The sequence below is a fragment of the Dinoponera quadriceps genome, unplaced genomic scaffold (genome assembly GCF_001313825.1).
Source record: "Dinoponera quadriceps isolate SergipeBrazil2010 unplaced genomic scaffold, ASM131382v1 scaffold1850, whole genome shotgun sequence".
Lineage (NCBI taxonomy): Eukaryota > Metazoa > Arthropoda > Insecta > Hymenoptera > Formicidae > Dinoponera > Dinoponera quadriceps.
The window spans coordinates 384,678-397,639 of record NW_014556042.1 but is presented as its reverse complement, the minus strand read 5'-3'; the positions used below and the strand labels follow the sequence as shown (position 1 = coordinate 397,639).

Genomic DNA, 12,962 nt, shown 5'->3' with positions numbered 1-12,962 from the left:
AAAGATGTAACAGTTTTCGCCCTTTATATCGCATTTCGTTATGTACGCGGCGAATATCTCGTTCCCTTTGGCGAATATCGCGTGTATAAAATGTAAATAGATACCGACCGAATCTCCGCCGCGAACTAATCGTTAAATAAAATAATTCCTCGCAGCAGTCCGTGCGCACCGACACGAGTCGGTCGCTTTTTTTTCCCCCACTTTCTTCTCCCACCGAGGAACCCGATCATTCACGCAGCGGACGCGGAGAAGAAGAAAAAAACACTCTTCGACGTCGAAAACCTGCGGGATAATTTTTTTTTCATTCCTGTCCCCATCGAGTCGAAATTTTTAATTCTACATTGAGTCTTCAAGTGGAGAACGCAGAAATAAGTTCCCACTTGTGGCATCAAAGGAACAGAATAAGTGTTCCTTGTAAAGTACAAAGGGAATTTAGTCCTCCAGAGTCTAAATTTTAGTTCTACATTAAGTCTCCGAGTGAAGAAAACGGCAATAACTTCCCCATTTTTAGCACCAAAGGAGCACGATAGAAGTGAACACTTAATCCGGGAATAGTCACCTGGAGTAATTTCAGACTCCAGCGGTCAGAAAATGAAGTTCAGGTCGCGGTGGGTCTTTTTTACTGATCGGGAACTTACCTTTCATTTTGACATTTAGAGACCTAACCTGTGCAACAAGAACTAGCTGTGACACGTCTTATTTATAGTATCAGCTTGTAAAAATTCGTGGAGGTACAAACAGACCTCAGGTGGTCGTTCGCGTTACAAAATTAGTCTGATATGATAAGAGTTACGTATGTGTATTATGAATACAAGATAATGATAAGTTTAAACGGGGTAATTTTTGGTTTCTCCTCATTTTTCAAAAAGTAACAAGTAACACCTATATCTACAATGTCCCCAAATAATAACAATAAATCATAGAACGATCGATAATATTCCATATTTCGTTAATAACAACGACCCCGAGTGATCGCTTTCGTAAAAGAAATAAAGTGACTACTTCCGGGTTAATTAGTAGAACCAAATTAGACTGGGATGAAAATTTCGACTCGGATCACGCCGGATCTTTCAATCGGAGAAATCGCGCGAGAGGAGACGAACGATCGCGGCCCGTTCGGAGACGTTCCGCGGCGCGTAAAGCGAAGAACAAGTAACATCGAGAGTCCTTTTATTCTCCTCAGACCTTCTCTCTCTCTCTCGCTCCTCTCCTTCTACCGACCCATGCGTTCCGCGTGTTTCATTGTGCAGCGACAGAAGTAATGTTGCGTAAGTAGATCGTAAAACCGAACATGAAAATGCAAATCGCCATTGCCGCGCGGCATTGCGAAAACCCGGAGTGGCGATTGCGCGCGTCTTTATTGCAATTTATCGCTCGTAATTTTGATTGCGAGGTGCTAGATACCGCCGATACCGGCGGATCCTAATGAGAGGAGCCGCCGTAGCACTCTTTATTGGCCAATAATTTTGACGTTTTACGCGCGACTTCTTTTTTTTCCCCTCCCCTCGTCTTCTCCTTCCACCTCTCCTTCTCCTCGCTTTTTTCCCTTCTCCCATTCCTTTTCTTTCTTTTTACATAACCACGTGTTTTCTCCGTCGATTACGAGCCGCGATACTCGCTCGTAAAGGCCCCTCTCCCCTTTCGGCCGCGCTCTTGTAAACGCTAAGCGAACGCGTGATCGTCCGGCGTGCTGGCGATTTGATTGGCATGCATCGCGCTTCTTTGTAAACACGACCGACCGCGATTCGTGCGTGCGTGCGTGCGCGCGTTCGGGATCTTAAATCGCGAACTTTATTATCGCGGTGCCGGACTTCGAGATAATAATCTGGACGCCGCGCGCGCGCGCGGCCAGTAAATTTCCGCGCGCGGCGCGTTCACTACCGTGTTACATAAATGTTGTTTTATCACGTAGTGAAGACGCGTTCGATCGTTTCGACCTTCGGGGATCGCTCTTTTTCCCTTTTCCCCTTGTTTCTCCCCGTCGTCCTTATCCACCCTCGCGAATAGTCTCGCATGGGAATGTACTACCGATTCACCGGGATCTCGCCGGACTGGCCGGCGAATTAGGCGAGACCACCATTAGTTGCGCTTAACACGAAATTTTGACATAAAGTCGACCGAGGATACGCCGTATGTACGGCCGGTTACTACACGCGAGCCCACGGCATAATTACGGCGATCACGTACACACGTTCATATCTCGCCGAGAATTCCGCGAACATAGCGTTTGTCCTGACATTTAAATAATCGCGATGTATCCGAAACGCGAATCTCAATTATATAAATCACCGTTAGCACGCTCTTTCTCCCTTCGAAAATGATGACTCGACGAAACGGAGAGAGATGTATTATCAATATTCCCCATACATACAGAAAAGAAATAGTCTTATATGTATAAATCAGATGTTCTCATATATAAGCAAGAATATTATAATATTCTCAGAAGATTTTTAATCTTGAATTGAGTTCGAATAATACTCACAATCAATACAAATTCTAAGATTATCTTATACATTCTCGTATATAAGTGAGAATATTATAATATTCTTGCTTATATATGAGAATATCTATTTTTTATTTAAGATCACTTTTTTCCTGCGCAATCAATGTATTATTACTGAGAAGCAGTCACTACTCATCCTAGTTATAAATATAATTATAATACGATTCAATAAAATTTTGCTGCGAAAATCCGTTAATAGCAGCAACGATTCCATTAGAGAAATCTAATTGCAGAAACAATGAAGAAAGATATTATTTATTACTCTTTTTTTTATTATCTCATTCTTAAGATATCGTCAGTGAATTTGCCTGATATATCCTTATTTTGTTAATTATATTTAATTGATTTGATTTATATATTATTTGAAAAACACGTTCATTCTGATAGGACTCGAACTCGAAATCTCTGGCTCTTGAATGATATCATATCTCTGATGCTATGCCAAGACTATGCCAAGTACGATATACGGTTGAATGCATATACGATATGTACATATATTTCTACTACGGGACGCGTAACAGCGATTCGCAGTGAACCTTTTGCTGGCCAAAATCAGCGAAGTATTAGATAAAAGAACTAAATGGAAGAGTTTCCACCAGAAATTAGCGAATAATCACTGATTATCGGCAAAACACTGTTCCACTAATTCAATTAGTGACATTGTCACTAATTCGACTTAACCCTCTATCGACAAGATTGAACAATATCCAGGAAAATACGGTTGGATCCAACTTCATGCTCTGTTTCGTTTATTTTTCAAGTGATCCAAATATAAAATTACTAAAAGAAGAGAATAATAACATGAAATATTCCTTAAGAAGAGAAACACCGCGTACACGTTGCAAAATAAACGAGCCGTGGGGTCGCTTCCGACCCCAACCTTGCGATTAGAAAGTTAAAAGAACAAAGACCTTCCATTAATTTTCCGTGACTGTTAATTTTGACCCAATTTCGAGGCTGTGAAGGCAGTGGAAAAAATTGCGAGTCGCGGGTTGCGGCTACGCAAACAGCTCGAGAATGCAGTTGGGTGGCCGGAAGGAAGGAACGGAAAACCGGGGGAGGGTGCGGGGGGGGGTGGAGCGGCGGCGGTCGCAAGGGCAGGCAGGCAGGGTAAGCGAATATATGAAAAACTCACCTGTCCGAGGGCGGAGGCGGTCGAGCCCGGCTGCTGGGGTTGATGCGCTGTCGCCGATATCGGCGTGAGGGGCGTGTGCGGCGTGTGCGGTGTGTGCGGCGTGTGTGGTGTCAGCGGCGTGTGATACTGCTGACTGCTGTCACCGCCGGTGCTCCTCATCTCGAGGTCCGGACTCGTCTCGTAACCGTCGTCCCTCGCCTCCTGCTTCACCATCACCCCTGCGCGCAGAGAAGGACAGAGAGGGCGACGCCCTTTAGATTTTCGGCGCGCTTATCTCGCTCGCTCGGCCGTCGGCGTCGTCGTCGTCGGGGCCATCGACGACGACGGCCGAGGTCGTAAAATGACAAAAATTTTCGCACCCAGTAACGGACGCCCGGGCGGCCCGTTACTGCGAGAATTAACCCCGCACAAGTCGGCGACGGCGGTAATACTCCCGCCGTCTTGCCCATTCCAGCCCATTCCGCCTTTCGGATTCGTCCTCGAGGAGAAAGAAATGCGAGAGCTCCTTTATCCGGAGAAATGCGGAGTGAGTTTGAAATTCGCGAGGGGCTTAGCGTACACTATACGGACGTCGCCGGGTTGCTCGCCACGACGACGACGACGTCGACGGTTCGTTCGATCGCTCACCGGGGGGATTTCTTCTGTTTCGTACGCGTACACGTGGGTGCGCGTGCATTCGCTAACTAGTTCGAATTATCGCGCTATTAATTCACAACTACCGCTACTCGCGTCGCTCTATCGTGAAATGTTTCCTCCGCGAAACAACCGAGAGAGCACGGAGTGGCTTATTTAGCGCGGAGTGAGCGAGAGGAAGGAGGGGAGGGGAGCACCGTCTAACTCTTAATCCGGATAGCTACAGGTACGAACCGGGCACCGGCTGAATTTTCAGCCTAGTTCAGACATAGTTGCGCCGGGAATCGGGCGCTGCGTTTCCCCCCGAACTTTCGATATTTGCTCCCGCCAACTTTTTCGAGCGATCGAATTTGTCTTCGCCCTCGGCTTTTCGAATTAGACGAAGCTCGCTAAGTTGCGGCAGGCAACTCCCCCCCCCCCCCCNNNCCCCCCGTTTACAATTCTCTATACTGTAACGAGAAGACGCGACCATTCGAAATTGATCGGCTCGGCGGAGATTTGAAACGAAAAATCCACGACGCGACGTCGGAGAGCGCCTCCCCTTCCCCGTGTTATCGGGCGCATACGCCGGGCGATTGGCGTTAAAGAGCGCGACACGTCCCGCTAAAAGGCACCGGTCGTCGCCGGCAAACTCGATAAACACACCGCGCTCGCGCGGCCGTAAAGCTCAAAGTAATACCGATAATTTGATGGGGAATAAATAAACGGCGCATTTAAGTGATTTAAGAGATTATTGTATAATCCGCGCCGGGGTCCGGAGCAACCTTTCGCTCGGTTTAGTATCACCCCGAACAAGTTTTATTGCCGGCGGTATCGTCGATGGTAATTTAATAGCTGAGGAGTACCGAGAGAAACGAGTTAATCGCTCGTCAGAAGATTTACCGGTTAGCCGTTGAAAGCCCCGCGCGCGCGTGCTCGCTCGTTCGCGCTGCTAACGGCAAATACATTAAAACCCATCGGCCCGGTCCGAGCGGAACAGAGCCCGCGCGACCCGGCTCGGTCCGGGCTGTCCGACGACGCGTAGAATTGTTCAATTGACCCAGAGAAAAATATTCCGCGGATTGATGACTGACAGCCCGGCGTGTGAGACGGCGTGTTTGTAATTGGCCTCGGATTTTGCCGGCGCGTATATTTCGCCCCGCGATTGTCGTGCGTGCCCACCGCATCGCCCTGTGTGCGGTGTTCGCTCTCTTTCTTTCTCTCTCTCTCTCTCTCTCTCTCCTTCGCTCGCTCGGGAAATATTTTTTTACAATTTCGCGCCAATTGCCGGCGGTAGTATCGACCGGAGCCTCGCGCGACGTAAACGCGAACGTCGCGTATTCTCCCACGTGCGTGCGTACACACGCGTGCGTCTCCGTTCTTCCGCCGGTGAGAATCGACTGCTACCCGGGTATGATCGCATCGTATGATTACACGGAACGATTATTGCTATCGCATACGATGACGGCCGACGACGTTCTCGGACGTTCCGCGGGAAAGGTACGCATGCCGAGGAGAGACCCCGTTATAACGAAAATTAATTTCGTAATAAGCTCGTGTTGAAATGAAGCTTTTTCATCGATTGCGCGTCCCGTGAAATTTCCGCGAGCGAGCGAACGGCCGAGCGATAGAACCGCCGTCCTCCCGCGCCCTCCGCCGATCCTTTTTTCGTCGTGAAATTCCATGCGAATCTGTTTAATGGCTCGCTCGCAATCGCGAATAAACGCGGGGACGAGCTTTTTGCAGGCGGCATGCACACATACACGCGCGCATGTACATACACACGTAACGTACGCACGCACCCGCCCACGCGAACGTGCACGTACGAGTCGCGGCGGCCGCATCACGTTGGTCGCGCGAGCGCGTCCTCTCGCGTTTGTGTCACACAGTGGCGAAAAATATAAAATTAATATTGTATCTGGTCTGGATTCTCTCATTCTCTCTCTCTCTCTCTCTCTCTCTCTCTCTCTCTCCTTCTCCCTCCCCCTCTTCCTCCCTTTCCCTCGGTACCTTTTGCCGCGATAATCGCGCGATATTGAATCGTCATGAGGCAGGTATAATTTTTTCCCGTGCCGCGCCGAGAGACCGGCCGCCGTGCTCCGGCTAAAATACCAGAGTCAATATTTTCAAATATCCGTCGACGTTTGATATTTGCAAATTATATACGTCAAGTGCCGCGCGCGAACGGGCGAGCGAACGAGCAAACGATCGATCGATCGAGCGAGCGAGCGAAAGCGATCGGTGGCTTCCGCACGAAGGCGCGCGCGGGGCGCCGCTTTATAAAAAAGAATTCAGCCAATAAATTTAATGCAACGCTAATTTAATCGGAAGAAAATTTCGCCGGGGGAAATTTTTTCGGACCTCGCTAATTAATGAGCGCGCGCCCCGTACGCTCTCGGTATGCCGGGGCAGCAGCGAGCTTTTATTGCGAGTCGGCGGCTTTATTCCGGCGAGCGGCGAGCGTAATTAAATGCAACGCGCGAACGTTGCGCGACGGAACCCCCCCCCCGTGCATTGAATTAGTGGAATTGTTTTGAATTTTTGACCGATAGAGCGAGACGTGGGAGTGGGGGAGAGAAGAGGGGGGTCGCAACTCGGCCAACAAAAAATTCGCGGTTGGATCCTCACCTTGAGAACTCGTGCAACTCATCGTCGTGCCGTTTGGTCCTCCATTTTGCACCGGTGACGGGTACGACCTAGAAGCAGAAGGGAAACAACGTCGGTTACTCGTGCGATCTAACGTTTTGTATTATTATTATTATTATTATTATTGACCAAATACGACTCGTATACAAGTGTGTAAAATTTTAAATCAACGCAACAGACACATTCTCACACATAAATTTTCTCAGATTTCCCCATGCACGGTATAAATTTCGATTAGAATATCAAAATTGTTCGAGGCCCAAAATAAGTTATTACGATACCAATTGGTCAGTTATGCAAGAAGGATCCAACCCACAAAATTATGATTTTGGAGATTTTATTACTAACAGTCTGTACGTCTTTCTACATAAAGCAAAAAAAACCTTATAGGCGCCTAAAATTAATTAAAAAAACCGTTTCTATTTTACCACTAGTTGTGACATTTTTTTAATTGCGTCTTTTTTATCTGCTTTTTAAAGGTTAAGCTTTGTCAATGGGTATTCTTAAAAAGAAAAAATGGACTTGCTTGACTTTTTGAACAAAATGTGAAGAACCTTATGTAGATCGAAGATACTTTTTGCATAACTATAGCTAATTGGAAATACCATTCTTATCTGAGATATAGGATAAAATTTTTTCTCCGCGATGCTGATTGGCTAAACACTGCGGCGTACATCGCCAGAATTAAACAACAGTTTAACCGAATATCAGACTAGAAGGTTAATAAACGAGGTTACATTTTTCATGTCGCGCTTAATAGCACTCGCATAGCGTGTGTGTACTTGTAAAGTGCAAATATTGAAAGGTCCATATTTTCGACTCGCTTCTATTGATAAAAGTGTCTCTAAAAGTGACTTAGAAATAACCTGAATGGCTGAGAAATCACATTTAAGGCATTTTTATTGGTAAAAGTGAGTTCAGAATATGCATCAATATTACAACGTGTTCTTCAATCGCAATGTAAAATGGAAGGCAAAAAAATCTTTAGGAAAACGTTGAGGATGAACAAATAGGATCCGTTTCTCACTTAGAATCGTATATTTGAAATTTCACGCATCTAACCAGAGAATCTGCGTAGATTTCCCAACTAGAATCCATAATTATTTTATGGAAAAATCGAACTTGGATTCCAATTAGATCCCAAGAAATATTCTACGTGCGATGTTATTTTACAACTTCACCTTTACAATTGACAGCACTTTTAATCGCTACGATACTGCAATATATGGTAGTCGCGCACCGATAACTACAGTCGGATCTCTTATTTGTCATGCCTTTTCATATTTGAGCTCTTTTCTGAGGAGGAAGGGGGGAATACACCGCAGACAGGCCGCGAAACGCGGTAATTAATGCTCGTCGCGCTGTACGCTAAATCGTGGCTGGATAGGATGTGCACAGAGGTATTTCTTCCTTTCAATATCGTACTTATTTCGAATTTATTTTGGGTTTCCAGAAGCGACTGTGCCGGAAGCTCAGGATGACACCGCGCAGCAACAGGTAATACTGTTCGATTCTCTATTTAATAATAAGTTATCTTTTAAGATTTAATGATTCGGGGCCGAATATATATCGCGGCGCACAGTTAAAACCGGCGCACGAAACACGATAACGGGATTACCGTAATTTCCTCGTATGGTTATTTAATCAATCTCTTAACGCGCGCGTTCGCGCTCCGCGCGCGCGTGTGTTGCGCGTTGTATATAATTTCGTAAATTTAACGTCTCGTTACGACCAATCAATAACCTAGGAGCTAATTACGTATTATTCCAATATCCTTTTCGCCGACGTTTTTCCAACATAATTTAACATTTTATCGAATTTTCCTTTGATATCGAAAATATCGAATATTACATTTGACAAACCCGTTACGAGAAAGCGGCACTTAATTTAATTAATTTTCAAATTAGCTGTAATGTTCTTTTAGTTAGCTCCTCCCTGTCACGCATTTAAAAGAGAACCCCGGAAACCAGTTTTCTGTAATTAAAATTTCCATAATGTGATTGTGTCCTTTTATCGGGACGGTTCCTTGCGTCTATGTTTCCATACGGTTGCGTCAATAGCGTGGCGAGATTTATTTCAATCTTTCCTCCGCTTTTAATTCGTATTCACGCTCGCGTTCTCACCGATTATATCACGTTATTCTTTATACGTTAATTCCCGCGGATCTATATCACGCGTTCGTCCACAAATATCCCGCAGCTGTATTTTCCAAAAGTTGCTCGTGCATAGACAAGACAAGTGAATGAAGACCTCCTGTAAGTTTTATAAGTTTCAGTTCGCGCGACGTAACACGGCGCGCCCGCAACTTCACCTCCCGAGTTTTTCCTTTCATTTCATTAAAACTTTCCGAGGAACGCCGCCGCAGGTCGGTTAAAAAGCGTTGCCACGACCGCCGGTTATCGGGGAATAATTGTCGTTGCGTATGTTAAAAAAATGGAGGAAAAAAGCAGGAAGAGAAGGAGAAGCAAGAGGGGGAAGGAGAAGGAGAGGAAAAATCCGCAGGAAGTGCGATAGGCCGCGTACAACGTAATAGCGTCTAATTTACGTCCGACCGGGCGACGTATCGATCTCGATTACGTCACGAACTGGTAATAAAGATATGCATTAAGAATTCAAATGCGGTGTCGATGTGAGATAACGCGTTGCCGTCGCAATAATTGCCGCGCGTATCGTCGGTGTAAATGCGCGGCGCGTCTTTACTTAACGGTACGCGATATCGCTTTTTGCTTAATTCGATATTCGATCTCGCGATAATTCGATAACACCGCCGGGACGATACCGGGACCTTGAAATTTTCGTCTAATACAAAAGAAGAAAAGCGAGAAAATAACAAGACAATGTAAAAGGTTTAAATAATTACACGGAGAAAAAATAGCCTCCACAGCTGCAAATTAGCTGTCCATGTAATAAAACTTAGTTAGTAGACCTAGTTTTTAATTAGTTCTTTTTTTTCTGCGTACGACTATAGTCAGAAGAATTAGCTTCTATAATTGAAAACTATATTGAGAGAAGTTATAATTGTTTTCGGCCTCATCTACATTTATCTTATATCGTTTTAATCACAAAAATTGTAGCAGCAATACGCACAACGTTATTATCATTGATACTACAATAACACGTCTTTCACTATGATGATTATAATTACAAATTTTTCTCTCAGTATACCCGAGTCGAAACTTAAAATTCTATATCAAGTCTTCAAGTGGAGAAAACGGAAATAAGTAATCACTGGTAGCACCTAAGGAGTACAATAAGCGTTTCTTCAGTGCTATAAAGATAATTTAGTCCCCCAGAGTCTACATTTTAGTTCTACATCAAGTTTTTAACTAGTACATTGAGTCTTCAAGTGAAGAAAGCGGCAATATTATAATTTCCCATTTGTAGTACCAAAGGATAGAAGACTTTTAAACAGTTAATGTAGATTTAAAGTAGAACTAAAATTTTGACTCTGCGATAGTTTTGCTAACTATATAAATTTCATTTTATTACATTTGTACTATATGGAAGGCTAGTTTTCAACTATGGAAGCTAATTCTCTTTTTCCGTGCATTAAGCGCAAAGAAGGTTTAAAAAAATTCGCGGGAGAGGTAAATCTCGACTTTGCGCGAAATTAAAAAATCTTTCGGGAGAATTAACCTCGAAATTTACATCGTAAACGACGCGAGGCGATTCGCGTTTACACAGTGCGTACCAGTCGATTTTTCGAAATTTATCTTTCCGATACAAGCGCCCGCTCGCTCGCGCGTGAAGCACTCAATTAGGGATTATTCGAAGGAAAAAAGGACGTCGATTTTATAAATGGACCCGGCCGCCGTTCCATCTCGTGACTCGACGCGCCATTTAATTGATTGTGCCGGCCGCGACGCGAACGCGCGCGCGGCAATTATGATCGCGTGTCCGTCCTCCGTCTGTCTCTCCCCCCCCCTCTCTCTCTCTCTCTCCCACTCTATTTCGCCGTCCCTCTGTGTCTTCCGACTAATTATGAGGCACGGTGCGCACACGCTGATGCGCCCGTTGTCACCACGCGTCGAAATCGTTTTGCGCGGATTACTGATATTACGGCGCGTGCTGCAATATTAGAGGCTGCGGGCGAACGTCGTCGAATGTCGTCGACACTTAATTATCGCGCGTAACCGAGTGAACATCGCCTCCTCCTTGTCGTCGTCGTCGTTCTCGTAATCGTCGTAATCGTCGTAGTCGCACTCGCGACTCGTTTGGCGAATTTACTCGCGCGGCATCCACGCAAATTGGCGCGGATTGACGCGCTCTAAGTGTTCGGCTACATTGTTGTTAGCTGGAGACACGCGCGGAATTACACGAGCCGGGGGGGGGGGGGGGGNNNNGGGGGGGGGGGGGGAGGTCGATACTTTTGCTGATTGTATCGCGAGCGTACACAATATACGCGCGAACGGCATTATCCGCTAAAATGTTTCTCGCATCAACGAGCCTGGAATCTCGTTCGACGGAAAATAAAGAGAAAATAAGAGAAAGAAAGAAACAGAAAGGGAAAGAGATGTACATTAGTTATTTCGGTAAGAGTTACATACCGACGCGGCGCGAAGTATCGATACTTCGCCGGCGGGGCTTTCTCCTCAGAAGCGCGCGCGGTTGAACTTTAGCTGGTATTAACCTTTCCGTCGCGGCACGTTACTTGCTTTTTCGAAATTGCCGGCAAACTGGAGAGAGAGATGCACCGCAATTACGACACATTGGCCACATTCATTATTTCCACATAGACGGGCATGAAATAACGACGTGACGCCTTGATTGATCGTTTCTTAAAGTTCTTGCCGCCGCCGCAAGGAGTTCAAGGAGTTCATCACCTCCGGTTATAAACGCGCACGCACACGCCGCATTTTTACTGACGAAACAAGAGTTAACAAGCCAACGTTATCCTACGTCGAGGTGCAAATTATGCAAAGTATCTTTTTTACGCTTTGTCCAAAGGCGTTTAATAAACGAAGAGTTTCTTTTTTTTCTCTCTCTCCTCCTTTTTTCTTGCAAATGTCGCGCAGCGGTTAGAAGCGACGAGAAAAGAAAAGGAGAGGCGCGGGGGGAGAGATGGAGAATGTGAGAGAGAGAGAGAGAGAGAGGAAAACCGAGAAGATATTGTCCAGCCGGTGACGATTGCCGAGCCGTTCGAGAAAAAGATCCCAGTGGCAAAAAGATCCTTTGCGCGTCACGTCGCGTAACGCAGCCGTGGCAGGATGAAATGCTGCCATTGAGATTATAAATAGCGGAGATTACCGGAGTCCGGCGTTGCGCATACGCGCGGTATAATTATATCCTGAAAGTAACTAATCACTTTGTTTTCCGTGTGTTGCAAAAGAGGATGTCGAGAAGATCCACGCGCATACACGATGTCTCGGCCACATGCTCGGATCGAGTTCTACTATTTCGATCGATCGCGAGTTCGCCGCCGATATGGACGGACGAACGAACGAACGCGGTCGGAATTCGCGCATCAATCATCCGTCAAAAAATCGATTCGCCGGCTGCGAAAAGCCAAAGTGAGATCGCGGAAGGAGGAGGAGAAGATATGCCTATAGGGCGAGTTCGATATCTCGCGTTTCCCGTTCGCAGCTCGCGCGGGACGCGAAACTCCATTTCAACCGGCTGCGGAATCGACCAATTACGGTCTTTGACGTTATTGAGCTTCGCAGAACCAAAGGCAGCGTGATGTCAGGATTATCTAATGAGGCGAGATTATCCTCACGGGAAGTCGCAATTAACGGCTTAATTCGTCTCCGAATACAATCAGACGCGATCAGACTCCGTCTATATCTCTCCCTCTTCCTCCTCTCNCCCCCCCCCCCGCTCTCTTCCTCTCTCTTCCTCTGCGAGGGAACACGTGGCGAGTAGCGATTATCGCTCGAGGTAACGTCGCGGATCAGGGTGTTTCGTTTTCTCGAAATACGGGCTCGTGCGAATTACCGTACGGAGAAAAAAGTTCGGTTGAATGAAAGGATGCTGTTGACGAATTTGATAAGCGTCGACAACGTAGAGACGATCCTCCAAATGTCATATAAACATTGACACGATCGCGCTACTTTTTTGCATTTTTTA

General features: G+C 46.1%; 2 protein-coding genes across 2 annotated transcripts in view; one reads left to right on the top strand and one right to left on the bottom strand.

Annotated features, from left to right (window-relative positions):
* LOC106746476 overlaps window positions 1–12,962 on the top strand; it is a 167,129-nt gene that overhangs the window by 43,820 nt on the left and 110,347 nt on the right. Inside the window, exon 2 of the mRNA XM_014623104.1 lies at window positions 8,350–8,393. Coding sequence (XP_014478590.1) covers window positions 8,350–8,393 — 44 coding nt within the window. The remainder of the gene's footprint in view (window positions 1–8,349; window positions 8,394–12,962) is intronic.
* Window positions 1–12,962, bottom strand: part of LOC106746477 — a 150,918-nt gene that overhangs the window by 53,188 nt on the left and 84,768 nt on the right. Inside the window, exons 2-3 of the mRNA XM_014623105.1 lie at window positions 6,879–6,946; window positions 3,639–3,856 (exon numbers count right to left, since the gene is read on the bottom strand). Coding sequence (XP_014478591.1) covers window positions 3,639–3,856; window positions 6,879–6,946 — 286 coding nt within the window. The remainder of the gene's footprint in view (window positions 1–3,638; window positions 3,857–6,878; window positions 6,947–12,962) is intronic.